Source organism: Anas acuta, chromosome 2 (genome assembly GCF_963932015.1).
Source record: "Anas acuta chromosome 2, bAnaAcu1.1, whole genome shotgun sequence".
Lineage (NCBI taxonomy): Eukaryota > Metazoa > Chordata > Aves > Anseriformes > Anatidae > Anas > Anas acuta.
In genome coordinates, this window is record NC_088980.1 from 150,375,640 (window position 1) to 150,392,437 (window position 16,798).

General features: G+C 40.5%; 1 protein-coding gene across 1 annotated transcript in view; it reads right to left on the reverse strand.

The window, feature by feature from the left end:
- The window catches only part of NDRG1 (N-myc downstream regulated 1), a 42,681-nt gene extending 26,117 nt beyond the window's left edge, over positions 1–16,564 (reverse strand). Inside the window, exons 1-2 of the mRNA XM_068672694.1 lie at positions 16,484–16,564; positions 546–624 (exon numbers count right to left, since the gene is read on the reverse strand). Coding sequence (XP_068528795.1) covers positions 546–608 — 63 coding nt within the window. The 5' untranslated portion in view covers positions 609–624; positions 16,484–16,564. The remainder of the gene's footprint in view (positions 1–545; positions 625–16,483) is intronic.
- Positions 16,565–16,798: the final 234 nt, after the last annotated feature.

Consider the following 16,798-nt stretch of genomic DNA (forward strand, 5'->3'; position numbering starts at 1 on the left):
ATATTTCTGTGCTGCAGTCCCAGAGGCATGGCTGTAGCTTGTGCATCCCCAGCTGGCTGCAGACCTGGTAAGAGTGTGTCTGGAACAACTCATAGCTCAGGACAACCTGAGCAGACTAGGTGGGGCAGAGGTACCCAGAGGAAATGTAAAGGCACTCTCTGCATATCTGCACCTCTTTGAATGACAGCAGATAGAGCAAAGCTTGTATCTCTACATTGAGGTGTCTACAGGTATAGATGAGTTTGGCCAGCTGGGATTGTTCAAAATAGTTAAAGACACTCAGAGCTGTCATTATTCAGAAAAAAAAAAAAGGAAAAAAAAATCACAATCTGAGTAGAGAAACACAAAACCAAAAACTGAGAAAGCAATAAATAAAACTTAATTTTGCTTTATTATTAAAACACCCCTCTCATTGCATTTTCAGTTTCTCTTGTCTATTTTTCCATAGAAAAAAAAAAGTTTGTTAGAACTAAGAATACATGTGCAGTTCCAACAGTAACCCTGAAATAAGACAGACAAGCTCTAAAGAGCTTTAAAGTAATTACCTCTTCCTTCTCCACCAGAGGTTTCACCTCTGCGAGGTGGGCGTCCTGGAACTCTGTTGACATGGTCAGTAGCTGGTATCTGTGAAGATGAAAAAAAAGATTTGTTTTCAGCTTGCACCAAAGATTAAATATAGAAATAAATTTCCATCAACCTCCACTACTACTTGATATCTCAGGTTATAGTTTGAAAGACCTTTGCAAGAAGGTTATGAATCTGTTATAAAATGCCTCCCTGGTTTATTTATATACAAGCTCCTGCACAACAAGAGATTAAAAAAATGTTAAGGCTGCAAGATCAAAACAAAGCTTTGGCAGCTTCAGAACTGAAGATGCTGAAGAAAATGGGGCAAGGACCAGCACCACTCTTAGTATACAATCACACAACAACTATTGTTTCACAAGTGAAATGAGGCATGACCAAATCTGCTAAAATGCCTTCTCTTGAGCTTAAATGCTCATCTCTGCAACTCTTTTCTTAGATGCAGACTCCATCTCCAAGATCTCTACTTTAAGCAAACTGAATTGGATGTTCATTAGAAGAATTTTACTCTTGTACCAGTGTGCTCTGTTCTTTGGGACAGAAACACACTACTTGATCTGAACAAACCAAGTAGTAGCAAGTACTGAGTAAAACCAATATTCCTTTAATTACACACTGAGATGTATGCAATAACACTATTTTCATGCTCATCAAAGAAGGGAACAAGACTGCTGTATCCTGCCCTAGGAAAGTAACAGCAACACACTACCTAGGCCTTGTCTGTGAAAAGCTTAACAGGGCACATGGATGTGGCAGAACCTGAAGGACTGTGAAGTTGAGGAAATTCTTTTTTATAGTTTTATTTATGTAGTCAGATTTGAGATGTTGAATATATTTTGCCAATAGAAATCTTTTGACTAAACTGCAACCAAATTCCCAGCACACTTGCACCACCCTGAGTGTGCAGACAGACCTCAGGTTCTGGCCCACACTTCCATGCCTTTGGCCAGACACCTGCTTAATCTTAAAATGTAACTGTTTGAACTAAATTCGTGTTTTAACAAGGCTTATATTTAAATGCTTAGGCAATTTTCTGCCAAAGGGTGGAAACAACCGCTATAGCCCCAGAGCAGATGACTGCCGAGACAAACAGAGCAGCAAACTCTTCTGCAGATGTAGCACGCTTTCTGCATTTTGACCAAGCTGTACTTCAGTCCAGTGAATGTATCAGTCCAAAGAGGGAGTTAAAGAATAATGGCATGTTTTCATTCACAGAGATAAAGGGCAGAGGGCTGTTCTGTGAAGCTTAGATGAATGACCACAAGCAGTTCTCAGAACAGATACTGAGAATGTTTTAAAAGCAAGACGGCAAATACAGAAGTCAAAGAATGTTTGTTACATATCCTCTTGCCTGCTGGAGAAATTAATGCCATATTGGTTTTGTGCATCTTTGGACATAATTGAAAGTTTATTAAGTATTCGTGTGTTTTATTGTTGTGTAATTATTTCTTTAAAAAAGTTTAGAATCATCTCAACCGAAGGATATGAATGGGTACTCATAAGCCAAAGCAAAAGTCTTTAATATGTTTAGGAATTACTGACTAATTGCAACTGTAAACATTTCAATTATTAACAATTTTTATCAAGAGGGATATATAATAAAATAATAAATAATAAATAATAAAAATGATTCTTTAAACCATGATTTGCCACCTCCTGATTTAAAACTGACTTAAGTTAATCAATCCTGTTTGCATAAACAACCTAGTGCTCAGGAAGGGCTTTGAAGCCCACAGGAACAGTTTACTATGAGCATTCTTTACTACCAGGGTGGTGAGGCACTGGAACAGGCTGCCCAGAGAGGGTGGGGATGCCCTACCTCTAGAGGTGTAGTAGGTAAGCTTGGACAGGGCCCGGGGCAACCTGATCTAGTGGGTGGCATCCCTGGCAATGGCATGGGGCTTGGACTAGATCTTTAAGGCCCATTCCAACCCAAATCATTCTATCATCGTATGATTTTATGATTCAAGAGCTGGCAGTATCATTTCACTCAGCCCCAAGGGTTAACTCCATGCACTTTTTCCAGGGCTATAGTGAAAAAGTTTGCAGGATGTTGGGATGCTGCAGGAAGCTATGCAGCAGCAGACATTGATTAAGAGAGAGAATGCTGAACAAACACTGGTGTCCATGAATGCACAAACAGCTTCAGATTTTAGGAAATCTTCTTGGAAGTTGTACAACTGGAGGAATTTTTTGGCAAAGAATTAGGATGGGGATTTTAAGCTTAGAGAAATACTTCATGGGTATTTAACTCCACCAACTGAGTCCTGGGGACAGAAGCAAAACTGTCCCCTTCCCCAGTAATTTGTAATCCAAATTTACAACAAGGTGCCAGAGCTACTGAAACAGTCAGGAAATTCAAGACAGAGTTAATTCCCCAGCACTTGCTCTGGTTCACCGTTTTTCTACAGGTTTTCTATTAAGTTTTGCTCGTTAAAGTTTTTAATCATAAAGAACAAGCAAAACCAAGTTTGCCAAAGTTTCAAGCAACTTAAAGTGACACTTTAGAAACAGTGTTATATATTTTTAAAGTTAGAGCTATCTATGCAGTGTAGTATTCTAAACAGTCAGTAATTACGTATGGCAGAAAAGGAAAACGAATGTTGCTGCAATATTTTCAAGTCAAAAATATTTACATGCAACTAGCTACTTTTTTTTTTAAATCAGCTAATTATGTGCATATAGAAATAGCACCTTAAGATTCCACTTCAGTCTTCAATACAGGCTAGAAGTACAAGAGATTTTTCATGTTTTCCTTATGCAGGAGGAAAGTAAGAAGCCAGGCTCCCTGCAGTTTTCCAGTAAGAAGTGGCTCAAGGAACAAAGCCACAGCTAGTGTTTGTGGAAGAAAATTGTTTACCCAGGACAGCTTCAGATTTTCAGGGAGTCACAGCATTGACTACAAATGACCAAAAAACTGTGCCAAAAAGAACATGGGTGCCTTTTATAGCCTTAAAAAACAATCCTGTTTTCATAATAGTTCAAAGTTGTTGCTCTATGTTTCCGAAAGAACCAGTACTAGGAAGTGCTGACCAGCAGATTACATTACTGCCATCAAGCCTGCTGAACAAAAGCCCAACGTGCACCACGTTCTCACTTTTGGAATGATACCAGATCTTCAAGCCACATTATGTTTTCATGTCAGGCATTTACAAGCGCTAGGTTCTCTCACTCTGCATCAGGAATACCTGAAACATTCCCACCAAGGAACAACTTTGTGATAAGCCAGCACAACAGCACGTTATTTGTTCATGAGAGCTGGCAAACAAAGCTCTGCTATCTGACACTATTGCAAAAAACATCTTGTTTTCCAAAAAGAAAGATGCTGGAGAAGTGGTTTTTACACCACCCATGTTCAGCACAAATGTTATAATCTCTAAATATGTGCTTTGTGCTCCCCCCTTGTGTAACAGGGTAGCTTGAAGCTATTGTAACTGCATAACTTTCCTAAATAGATAACCATACAAGCATTCCTTTATATGCATGTCAAAAGCACTTGCTTCACAGAAGTATTCAAAATACAAAGTTCATTTATATATGCAAGCATTAGTGTGAAGTTGCCAACTTGGAGAAAAACAAGTTTTGTTCACTCCACTTGGCCAACTCAGCCTGCAAAGAGGTCCCGAGTTCTCCCCTTCTGGATGAGCCACCTCCACCCAGTGGACTTCCACCACCTTGTACCCAGCAATCAGCTGAATCCATTACAGACGCAGCTCAGAGGATTAAGTTTTAAAACAATAATTCTTCTGACTAAGAAAAAATAAAGGTTTGAGACACCTTTGCAACTGGCAAACTGCTTTAAAACTGATTGCATATCTGACTTTGCCAGTTAGCAGGAACAGCAGCAAACAAGCCTATGGAAGCAAGGGGTGCATAGGGAAAGGTGAAGTCATCTGTGCAATACTGTGTTCACTAATTTCATTCAAATACTTTTGCGTACCCATTCCAGCTCAAACTCACTGCTCCAAAAATGCCAGAGCAAGTGTCCTAACTAAGGCTAGTAGCTCAGAAATAATTTTACTGAGCCTGGTTATTTTGCTCTTAACAATTGAGAATATATCCCCTGTCTCTCCATAACATTGCTGGAGCCTTGTTTTGGCAGCAGGGGATACCGGATTGATGAGCAGTCTGGCTTTTCACAACAGGGATGCCAACAAAGGAGCTAAGAAGCCACATGTCAGGTCATCCATCTTCAGACACCATCAATGGTGCAATCATAGATAATCATAATATACATGATTTATTTCATTCCAAGCACAGAAACCAAACAAGTTCAAAAATCCCTCACTTCAAACATTCCTCTGCTAAAGACGAACACAGGGATGTTCATGTTCATGCTACAAGGTGCATCAACCAGCAGGGTGGTCTCACGTCCCTGAAAGACTGGGGGTACCACTACAAGCACTACAGGATTTACCTCTGTACTGATATCCAACTTTTTTTTTTTTTATTTCCATGGTATTGTGGAAAACAAAGAACAGGAAAAGGCTCCTGCCTGAATGCTTCATAAAGAAGGCAATTTCCTCAAAGCAGCGTGTTTAAACATTGGCAGTAGACATTATTCTCCTTTTGAGACATAATACTGATGTACAAAAAGCTAACCTCATCACAGCAGTCTGACACCGTTTCAACCACAGGCTGAGCAAGCAGGAGGGACATCACTTTACACATCGGATTGAATACTCTTGAACTTTTAAAGGCAAAGAGAGGATGGAGAAGGCCATGGGCAGTGAAGGTGATGGCTCCCAAGCACAGGCGTTGCTCTCTTTTGATAGAGAGGGATAATGTAAGACTCGGACCCAGGGCCACATGCTGGAGGCATTGCCAGGTTGGCAACATCACTCAATGCTTCAACATCTAAAAGCTCAAGTGTCCTGAGAGGCACTAAAGAGTCCTCAAGCACTAAAGCAGGTAGGAATTTGGGGCTCCATTATTCTGCAGCAGCTCAAAGCCTTACTAAACAAGCTGGACTGGGGACAGAAGGTAGAAAACTAACATCTCCAGAGCTCTGAAAAAGGTGACTAGCAATGATACCCATAGTCCAGGTCAGAAAAATAGCCAAGCAACTCAGGCCTCTGACAGCCAAGCAAAGAAAATTATTGTGACATTCAAAAAGCATTTGCAACCTTACACATGCTAAATTAGACTTTTTCCAGTGATTAACACTAAGTGCTGTAAACTAGTCTGACTGTAAATTGGAGAGGAACTTGAAAAAAAAATATCTCCACTACACAGGCACAAGTGGACTTCACTTAATAGCAAGTGTATGGTTATGCTCCACAATGCATGCTCTCATTAAGCATGGTTTACATTTCAGATATTTCATAATAAACTTGACAAATCTAATCTTCCTGTTTATCATTTGTTTGAAAATTAATCATCTTGCAAGCATCCAAAACAGTTCATGCATAAGCATCTGCCCACACTATGCCCTGTTTAAGCTATTCTTTGTTACAGGCTCTGGTGTCACGAGGTCCTTTGTGTACTGTCTGACTACTGATTTTCTCTGACATAGTTTCACACAATAAATCATGAAAGAGGTTTTAATAGAAATGACTCTTCCAGAGAGATCTTCCCTTTGAAAAAAAAAAAAAATACACTTTTAATGGTTATATAGCATCCGACTAAGCAGTTTGAACAGCAAGTGTCAAAAGCTGAAGTTGCTCAGCTACTTAGGACTCACTGCTTCTCCTTAGCATGTAGTTAGTACATGATGATCTCGATTTGCAACTAAAAGTTAATAACCTGATAAGAAGGAAGGAGTGTGACCCTTACATCACTTAAAGTTTCAAATCAAAAAAGGTGATGAGCTAAAGCATATTTTTAAATGTACTAATATCAGGAAACTGAAACAATTACGCTGCCTCAGGGTGGCAGGGTACACTCTGGTTAAAAGATGTCCCGCGCATCTCTGTTACCCAGCCTTCTTAAAGCACAGCACACTGCTGACCCCCCATTTAATTATTTTTGTTGTTTCTATTTAGTTTTATTTATTTTTAAACCCCTTAGTCAGTTACTCCACAATCACACTTCAGTGAAAAATAAAAGCTCAGGCTGATGACTGGAAGAAAAAAAAAAAAAAAAAGGTTCTTAATAGCATAATGGAGCATAACAACAGTTTTCAAAGGCAAAAATAAGTAGGGCTTAAAGTTTTAGACATTTTAAAATTCAGATTTATGCTGTGTGCTAATCAATCTGATTAGGAAACTGAGATGTTTTAGCCAAGAGCTTGAGTCCTGTGCCAAGCAACAGCCAAGTTAAGCCACAAGGAGAAAACTGATGATGGATCCAAAAACTGATCTTTTGATGGACTTCTGTGAGCACTGCCTGGGTGCAGGACCACGGCGCTCCCTGCAGCTACACTTGCCTGTGGCTTTATCATACCCCTGTGGTTAGAAAACTCCAGGCTTGTCTTTAATCCTTTTGTTCTGGTTGTTTCACTTGTGTGGTGGCTGGCACAGGCACCTGTATAGGCCAGAGCTATTCTGCTACAACCACTCTGGGATCAGACAGAGCCTTTGAACTGCCAGTTCCTCATACCAGGGACTGGTTACTCTTCACATGCATGATATGCTCCAGCAGCTGAGCACTGATAAGAGCATCAAAACAAAGTTAACTGGAAGCAACCCCTTTCTCTATTCCACAGATGTTGAGCAAAACTGAAGAAAACTGTTGCAACTGTGCTGTTTGCACAATACTCTTGCTGGGGGATGCAATGAAAAATGTTCCTTGGAAAGCTTGAGGTCCACCCATGCTTCATGGGAGTAAAAACTGACACTGGGAAGGGTCACAGTGCTAGCCAAAAGACACGCCTTCCATCCCCCTCTTCCCTATGCTGCAAATCCCTACCTTCTCCACAATATAACGGGCAACTGTTACAGTCTTAGTTGGCATGAAAATGGAGAGTTTGCAATGTTGTTTTTTTTTTTTTCTTTTTTTTTTTTCCCCCTCTCTCAATTGTAGCAGTCCCTGATATTACCTGGAGTATTACAGCTCAACTCCAGGAGAGGCAAACTACAGACCTTGGAAGTCTTTGAAATTCATAGTTCTTTAGCATCTGGCATCTGCTGAAACTGATGGAAACTTGTGGAACGTGAAATCTCCAATACTATGAAGTTTTTTTCAAAGAGATTAAAAATACAGTTGCCTGCCCAGGACTTTTTAGCTATGAATAGCACTGTCATCCCAACCCACCTCCTCAAGCAACCACTGTTTAGTGCTGACACCGTTGCAAAAAGTCCTTGCAGACTGTGATGAAACAATGTATTGGTAAGAGAACCCAGGGCTTTTGTGAGAAGAAATTCAACGTCTAAATAGCAGCCTAAGGTTACTTCAAAATTCATTATGCCCATCTGTTCTCATGCCAAAATTGTGCCTTTGCACAATTTTATATATTTTTTTTTCTTTAAAAACAACTCCAGGCTGCGGGTGGTGGAACCACAGGGTGGAAAGAGCAAAGAGCAATCAGATGTCTTCCTAGACTTTTTCTTATACCACCAAAACAGCATGTCTCCTCTCACTGCCCCAGAACCCTCCTACTATCCTCTCAACATCCTTCACATCCTTTCTACTCCTCCTTGAATGACTGCAAATGTAAAGGTCTTAAGCAAACATTAAAGGCAATATATTGGTTCAAACCCTGACACTCCCCCGTACCTGGGTATTAGGCTGGATTTTAGGGGCAGTTTAAATAAGGAATACTGCAAAGACACATTAAGCATTTCATAACATGCAAGAGACAACTTCTGCCACAAAGATTGCACTCTAAATAGACAAGAAACAAGCTATTGTTCCTGCAGCTCACCAGTGTCAGGCCATGCTCCCCACCCCCTCTTATTTTCAATCTGCCATGCTTTAATAGTTCATAGCTTCTGCCCAGCTGCGACTACTTCAAAAAGTGGGTGGTTCTGTGCAAGTTAGAAGCAAAAACATACTGAGATTATACCAGAAAGGACAGGCTTGTAGTGCACTCAGAGATGAAGAATGTTATCAGGCTCTAGTCTGCATCCTTGCAAGTACATAGTGGTTTCTTTATATTTGTTTTGTATTTTCACGTTGGTGTTGCAAAGATGAGCAATCATGTTGCAAAACATCAAAACTAAGGCTGATGGTATATCTTTATTTACATGTATTCATTAGGTCATCCTATATGGGTTATGGCTTCTGAGTTCATAAACTACTTGTTCTGCCACCTATTAAAATTACTTGATTATTGCTGTTACAATCAATATATAATTCTTTATAATATCAATATATAATTCTTTATAATTCTTGCCAAAATGTCTGGGCTGAAGTTTTCCATGACAAGTGTCTTGATGGTGTTTGTTTGATTTTCAGGAGAAAAGAACAATGGATGGATATCATTTTCTTCCTCTGAACTTTCAGTCCACTTTTCTGGGAAGACCTTTAGCATTCCTGAACTTCATCAGGACTCAGATTTTGTGCAAATGGCCATTGCATTAAGGACACATCTTTAATTCTTCCCAGGAAGTTCCCATTATAGTTACTCAAATTTAAGCATTTGCACATACTGAACTACTCAAGGGTAGATCTGGGTAACAGTCATATTACCTGCAGGCCTCAACATCTAGAGATACAATATAATCTTCCTAAAGGCTGAGCATATTCCTCCCTGTATCACCACATATGAGACTGATGAAATAAGTGTCTAAATTAGTGCTATCCAGTGCCAGAATACTCCTAGCTTATCAAAATAAAGACTTTCAAATTCCTTCAGGATGGACAAAAAGCAATTCTTCTTCCTCAGATGAATTTTTGGAAAATCTCACCCATCTATGCTCCATCATCAGCATCTGTTATATCAGGAAGTAAAGTTTAAGTTACCACTTTTCAGATGTTTGTAAGAGGGGCTGGAGTCATCAAAGCACATGTTGCTATCTGGCATTTTACACACAACTTCAAAAAATACAGGGTGTTCTGAATGGAAGAAAAATATGTGACGTTCTTAAATGAAATCATACAGGAAAAAATATATTTGTAATATGCTGAAATATAAAGGGTCATCATAAAGCTCATCATTGCCTTTATTTCACTGAACACCCCAATATGGTGCAACTTTGTACAAAGATACAAATGCAACCTAAAATTTAACAGGGATATATTACATACAAAATATATTTAGAGCACTCTAGAACTCTAGCAATATTAAAAATGACATGTTATTAGTTTGACAAGGTGCACTGGAGCTTCCTGAAGGCAGCAAACCAAAAAGCCACAGCAAGAGCAATCCTTCCTTCCTCTAATAGTATGTTTCCTGTATGGATGTCTGCTTACTCTGTTAACAAATAAGGTTTACTTTTAAAGTTTTATTCTACTTTCCAAACTACTTTTCCATTGCCTACCATTCCATACATTTGTATATACATGATATGGAAAAAAAGGAGGTTATTGGTGACAGCCAACATGGCTTCACTAAGGGCAGATCCTGCCTGAGAAATCCGGTGACCTACAACAGTTTTACAACATTGGTGGATAGGGGAAAAGCAACTGACATCTACCTGGACTTGTGCAAAGCATTTGATGCTGTCACCCATGATGTCCTTGTCTCTAAATTGGAGGGACATGGATTTAATGGATGGATCATTTGGTGGGTAAGGAATTGGCTGGATGGTTGCACTCAAAGGGTTGTGGTCAATGGCTCAATGTCCAGGTGGAGATCAGTAATGAGTGGTGTTCCTCAGGGGTCAGTATTGGGACCAGCACTACTTCATATATTTGTCAGTGATATGTACAGTGAAATTGAGTGCACCTTCAGTGGGTTTGCTGATGACACCAAGCTGTATGGTGCAGTTGACACATTGGAGGGAAAGAATGACATCCAGAGGGACCTGGACAGGCTTGGGAGGTGGACATGTGTGAACCTCATGAAGTTCAACAAGGCTAAATGCAAGGTCCTGCATCGGGGTCAGGGCAATCTCAAGCATAAATACAGGCTGGGCAGAGTATGGACTAAGAGCATCCCTGAGAAGGACCTGGGGTGTTGGTTGATGAAGAAGGTAAACATGAACTGGCAATATTTTCTTGCAGCCCAGAAAGCCACCTGTATCCTAGGGTAGGAAAAAAAAAAAAAAAGCAGCATGGCCAGCAGGTCAAGGGAAGATTGACCCACTCTCATGAGACCCCATCTGGAGTGCAATGTTCAGTTCTCCATCTACAGAACCTTATTCAGGTGCAGATTAAGAACCCTATCATTTTTTTTTTTTTTTTTTGGGGGGGGGGAGAGGGGTTAGAGAAATAATAATAATTGTAATAATAATAGAATGTACAAACCAAGTGATGCATAATGCAATTGTACACCACCCTCTGACCAATGCCGAGCCCACCTCTGAGCAGCAGTCGCCCCCCTCTCTAGCCAGCTAACCCATATTAGTTGTTCAGCATGACATCATATGGCCAGTCTGGGCCAGCTGTCCTGGCTGTGTCCCCTCTCAGATCCAGGTACACCCCCAGCACTGGGGGGGCAGCATAAGGAGCTGAAAAGTCCTTGGCTCTGTGTGAGCACAGCTCTGCAACAACTAAAACATCAGTGTGATATCAGCATTATTCTCACCCTAAATCCATAACACAACATCATACCAGCTACTAGGAGGAAAATTAACTCTTTCTCAGCTGAAACCAAGACAAATGGCAAGGAAATAAATAAATAACACCACCCCCACTACCACCATGGCCGATACCGCCCCCCCAAAAAAGCACATGGAAAAAAACACTTTAGTCAATTAGGTTTTCATGCTGCTCTAGGTTCTAAGGTTTGCTCTTTCCATTAACTTTTACATCATCCATACAATACTAGCAGACTGGCCTGACATATACTTGGTAGAAAAGAAGCTACAAGAGCTATACTTTTGAAGCTATACTTAGTTCAGACAGGAAGTAGCCAGTTAAAAGCTTGGAAGAGTAGAGAATGTCCAATTTTAAAAACAGGGCTTGAAAAGGAAGATCTGTGTGGACCGACTTCCAGCTATAAAGAGAAAGAAAATGACTGGCAGATGAAAAAGATATATTAAAATTGTGACAATTAACTGAAAGGAAGTAGCACAAAACCCGAAAGAAACACAGGAAACGTGATCAGCCACACAAAATTAGAGCAGTAAAATTGACATACATCCTGCTTTGTACAAACAGATACAGCTGTGGAAAATTTCATCAGCATGGGCAGACCAGTTGTGCATCCACAAGCACACTGTGGATCTCCTCTGTGTGGAGAATGTCCCGTTTGACAACAAACTGCTGGGTGTTATCCAAAGACAACATTCCCATGCCAGTTGGGAAACAAAACAGGCCTGATCCTGTATCAGCCTTTTGCTAGAAGTAAAACTCATCTTCATTGTTAACAAAAGAGCTTGCACATTTGAGTCTGAAAATTGGATAATTGCAGGCTTTACTCTCTAACCACTTGCTGTGCTGAACTAAATGGCAGATAATGGTACTGATTCTCATGGATGCTCAGAACTGGGTTTAATTATGTCATAATAACACTTAAACGAAACTTGTTCACATATCCAGGAGAAGCTCTGAATGGTTTCTTACTGCTGCTCCAACTCTGCAGCCAAAGGGAATTAACAATAGGGATTACCTCCTGCTGACTGGCCCCACTGAAGTTATCCAGGGCTCTGGAAGTGACACAGATTGAAAAAAACAAAACAAAACAAAAAAAAAAACACCACTATTTGAGAGAAACAAGTTCAATAGCTATTTTATTCATAGCTATTGATTTCCAAGAGACCTAACCCAGATTTTAGTAATCCATAGCGACATGCATTACCAAATCTGAAATCAGGACTTCCTTCTTCTAAGCCTTTTAAACAGTTTCAGAGTATTTCCCATGGCTTTCTAGTAGTAGAAAACAATTTATTTGGAACTTCTGAGACAGAGCTTTTGACAAGAGCACAGGGGTAACTTGCTTCCTTGATCTGCTGGAGGTCCCTGTGCAAAATTCTAGAAAGTTCTTCACCAAGAAGGTTACAGGGACATCACCTTCATGCATTTGGTAAACTTACAAATGCACACCTAAAAGGTGAAGCTAAAGGGCAGTCTACATACAATACTATTTACTTGGTCAAACAGCTTTACTGACAGTATAGAATGTGCTCTTCTGTACTTCTTTGAAATTTCTAAGTTAGATGTAAAAAAACCTGCCACCTGGAAGTTTTATTTGGTCTCGAGAAATAACATATAATCACTATTAATATCAAGCAGTCACTGCATCTGTCATTATCTCCTAGTTCCTGCAGTTTACCTTTCAAATGGACAAATCAGTGCAACAAGAGAAGTCACCATTGCTGCATACTGATGGGATTGAACTAATACAGACCATCAGTTTCACAGGCTTTCTCTCTACTGATGGCAGAAGTGTTTTTGATACCCTAAACTTCTAGCTATATGCATGATGTAAACATTGCTGATCCAGTATAATTAGGTTTTAGTATTTTTGAGAATTTTATTTTTTCTAGTTGTCTTTTTTTTTTTCCCTGAAGAACCTCAAGCCAGTTTCACCCATCTGTATAATTTATTTCACTCTGTCTATTTTGAGACAATAAAAGCAGGAAATATCTCATTATATACATGCTCCATATTTAGTGCAACAGGTTCACAGGCTCTAATGAGGTTAAGCGAAAGAACAGTATTCTCTGTGGGAAGTTAGAAGTTTGCCAAAATCCCTTAAGCTGGTCATGAGAAGATATATGTTGCACTTCAGCCAAATAAATTAATCACTTTGGTTTAAATATATGAATCAAAAGATTTTTAATCACATCAATTCACCGATAACAGTGTTCTGATTCTTATTTTGAACTGATTCTTACTGAAGTACTGTGTTCAGCTGCAGTGTCCCCAGCACAAGAAGGACATGGACCTATTAGAACAAGTCCAGAGAAGGGCCATGAAGATGACCTGTGAATACAGTCTGAGGGTGTTGTGGTTGTTCAGCCTGGAGAAGAGAAGGCTCCAGGGAGGTCTTACAGCAGCCTTCCAGTACCTAAAGGGGGCTACAGGAGAGCTGGGGAGGAACTCTGTCAGTGAGTGGAGTGAAAGGACAAGGGGGAATGGCTTTAAACTAAAAAAAAAGTTGATTTAGATTAGATATAAGGAGGAAATTATTTACTGTGAAGGTGATGAGGCACTGGCACATGTTGCCCAGAGAAGTTGTGGAAGCCCCATCCCTGGCAGTGTTTAAGGCCAGGTTGGGTGGGGCTTTGGGCAACCTGGTCTGGTAGGAGGTGTCCCTGTCCACAGCAGGGGGGTTCGAACTAGATGATCTTTAAGGTTGCTTCCAATACAAACCCTTCTATGATTCTTTGATAAGCCCACCTGAACTACTAGAGCAAATTAGTCAACTGCTTATAACTGTTCTTAAAGACCAGGCTACCACGCTAAACTGTTTCCCAAAATACACTGTGAACTTCCCATGTAATTGTCATAGTGCAAAAAGGAACCTTCAAAGAGTAAAATATCTTCCACCAGAGTCAAGAAAATTGGTGAATCCTGCCATTTTTACTGAGCATTCATTTGATCTACCCAAATGATCTGCTTTAGTGTTCCTTTTGATTTGGGCAAGAAAAAAAAAAAGCATTGTGCATGGGAGAAACAACAGAACATAAGGAGTCTGTTTTTCTGTGGTGAGGACGCTGATTCTCAAACACAGGTGGCAGCACACCCTCAGCAGGGGAACCCACATCACTTGTTCTGCTATTGTTAAATTCCTTGGGCACCTCACATTTTAACATCTCTATCCTACTGTCAGTTTGGGTGAAGTGATCTATGAATGAAGGGCACTGATACATAAACCCTTTTCACTACAGGAAATAAATTAAAATCCCAGCTTTCAAGACTTTCTAGACCCCTCTCCACTAGCTTGGTTTGAGGCCAGCTACTCCAGAGCATGTCCATTCTCAAGGGCACCTCTAAGTTCACTTATTGTTGAAATTTTGCTTCGAAGTTTCCAAATTGAAGTCCAGCCTGTTCAGATGTCTGTGTAACTGCAGTGCAAGCAACTCAGATTCAGAACTCATGGCCTTTAGTTCCCCACCTATGACATAGCATCTGTTCTGTGTATACTGAAAAATATTAGGTATGGAAAACATATACATCCTAAGTAGTTTCTTATTAATATATTAAAGCCTGTTTTTACTGCAACAGTATTATCCAGGAAACTCTGTATGTCAAATCACATACCAATTCTTCCTGAATCCATTCATGAATTATTCTTGAAGGCCACAGACCTTAGTATTAGTACTTGGGAGATTGTACAAATGTTTAAGGAACACTATTTTTGTAGCATCTACTACTATTTTACCATTTTATCCACTGTCACTAAGCTCTTGCTGTGTGCAAGTCAGAGTACAGCATTAGCTACCTGCTGTTTACTTGAGTACTTGTCATAAAAACAGTGTATCAAACTTTGTTAGACTTTAGTTAAGAGAACACAAGATGTTTAAAAGCATGCTCCCAGAGCCAAGTTCAGACTGCACCAGCTTAGCAGGTGTTTTGCTGTAAACGGCCAGTAACAGAGTAGACAAAAAGCAGCAAGGCAGCCTTACATGTTTACCTGAAGCCTTTGATAGCTCTTGTTTACAGGGTATTTCTATTGCTTGCCCCAATGCTGTTTTTTCAGTAGCTGTATCTTTGACACGGTTGTATATTAAAAAAAAAAAAAAGTAAAAAATTCAGAAGAAATCGAAACAGTGTAATACTTAGAGAATCTGGACAATAAGCTTTGGGTTGTCTATGACCTCTTCCATGTCTCTACTACTGCATTTTTCAGGTTCAAAATGCAGTTTTTATTTAAATAGACAACTCAGAGGAAAAAAAAAAAAATCCAAATAACATAGCTGGTAAATACTTCCATCTCAAAGTAATAAAGAGTCCAGTTCTGGGGATTGGGTACAAAATTGGGCACTGAAGACTTCTTAAAACAGTGGGTAAGATAGGGAGTGATGCAAGCCTTTCGTAAGAGAACCATAATACAATGGAAACCACTAACCTAACATCCTCACTAGCAGAAGTGAAATCTCTTATTTCATGAGATCCAATGCATAGGCTTTGCCTCCACTGCAAACACTGCAGTGAAGTTCTATGCACCTTAGCAGTGCCTGGAAGTGCTCAGAGTAAACTGCACCTAGTATCACATATTAAGACAAGAACCCCAGAGAAACAACTGACTAGTAAAAACTGGACACCAATCAAGTCTGTCATCTGCTCCAAATCCAATGTGGAGCTGCAACAGCACAGAATCACAAGCAACAAGCGCCAGTAGTCAACTTCCGTAATAAAGTATGTGCCTTCGTTTCACAGCTGTTTACCAGCCCAGCCCGCTGCTGTCACGAGAACCTCAACCATGGCAGCAGCATCCAGCAGCTGCCCCATTTGCCACTCCCACCCACCAGTGCACAGCCCCTGTTCTGCAAAGAGCCACTCACTCCTTCGCCTCCTCAGCCTGCAGCCAGCAAAGTCCTCTTTGGAAGAAAAAGAAAAGAGACAGTAAGAGAAAGATAAAAAGAAAAAGAATAAAAGAAAAGAAAAAGAAAAAAGAAAAAAGAAAAAGAAAAAAAAAGAGGAAAAAAAAAGGGAAAAGAAAAAGAAAAGAAAAAAGAGAGGTTAAAAAACAGAGAGAAAAGAAAAAAAAGAGAGATAGAAAAAGATAGAAAGGAAAACGAGAAAGATAGAAAAAGAAAACAAGAAAGATAATAGAAAAAAAAAAGAAAGGAAAAGAAAAAGGTTATTTATAGAAAAGAGAGAAAGATGGAAAAAGAGAAAAAGAAAGAAAATGAAGATAATGGTTGCGTGAGTGAGTAGATAGATAGATAGATAGATAGATAGATAGATAGATAGATAGATAGATAGATAGATAGATAGATAGATAGATAGATGCGGTACTTGCCGCAACAGCTGCTCTCCGTGCGCTGCCGCCGCCGCGCTCCGACCGCCGCTGCCTGAGCCCGCGGGTCGGATTTATAGCCCGCGCCCCGCCCGCCGGGCGGCGCTGCCCGCCGCCACCGCCGCCTCCCCGCCGGGAGCACGGGGCGGGTCGCCACCCGATCCGCCGCTCCGCCTGGCCCTTCCCGGCGCCCCAGGGCTCCCCCAGCCGCCAGCCGATGCCTGCAGCGGTTACAGCCCGCACGCCTGTTCCGCGCAGGGTCTCTGTATGTCAGCTGGCCCCCTCTCTTAACCCCACGTCCGCCCCTTTCCTCGGGGT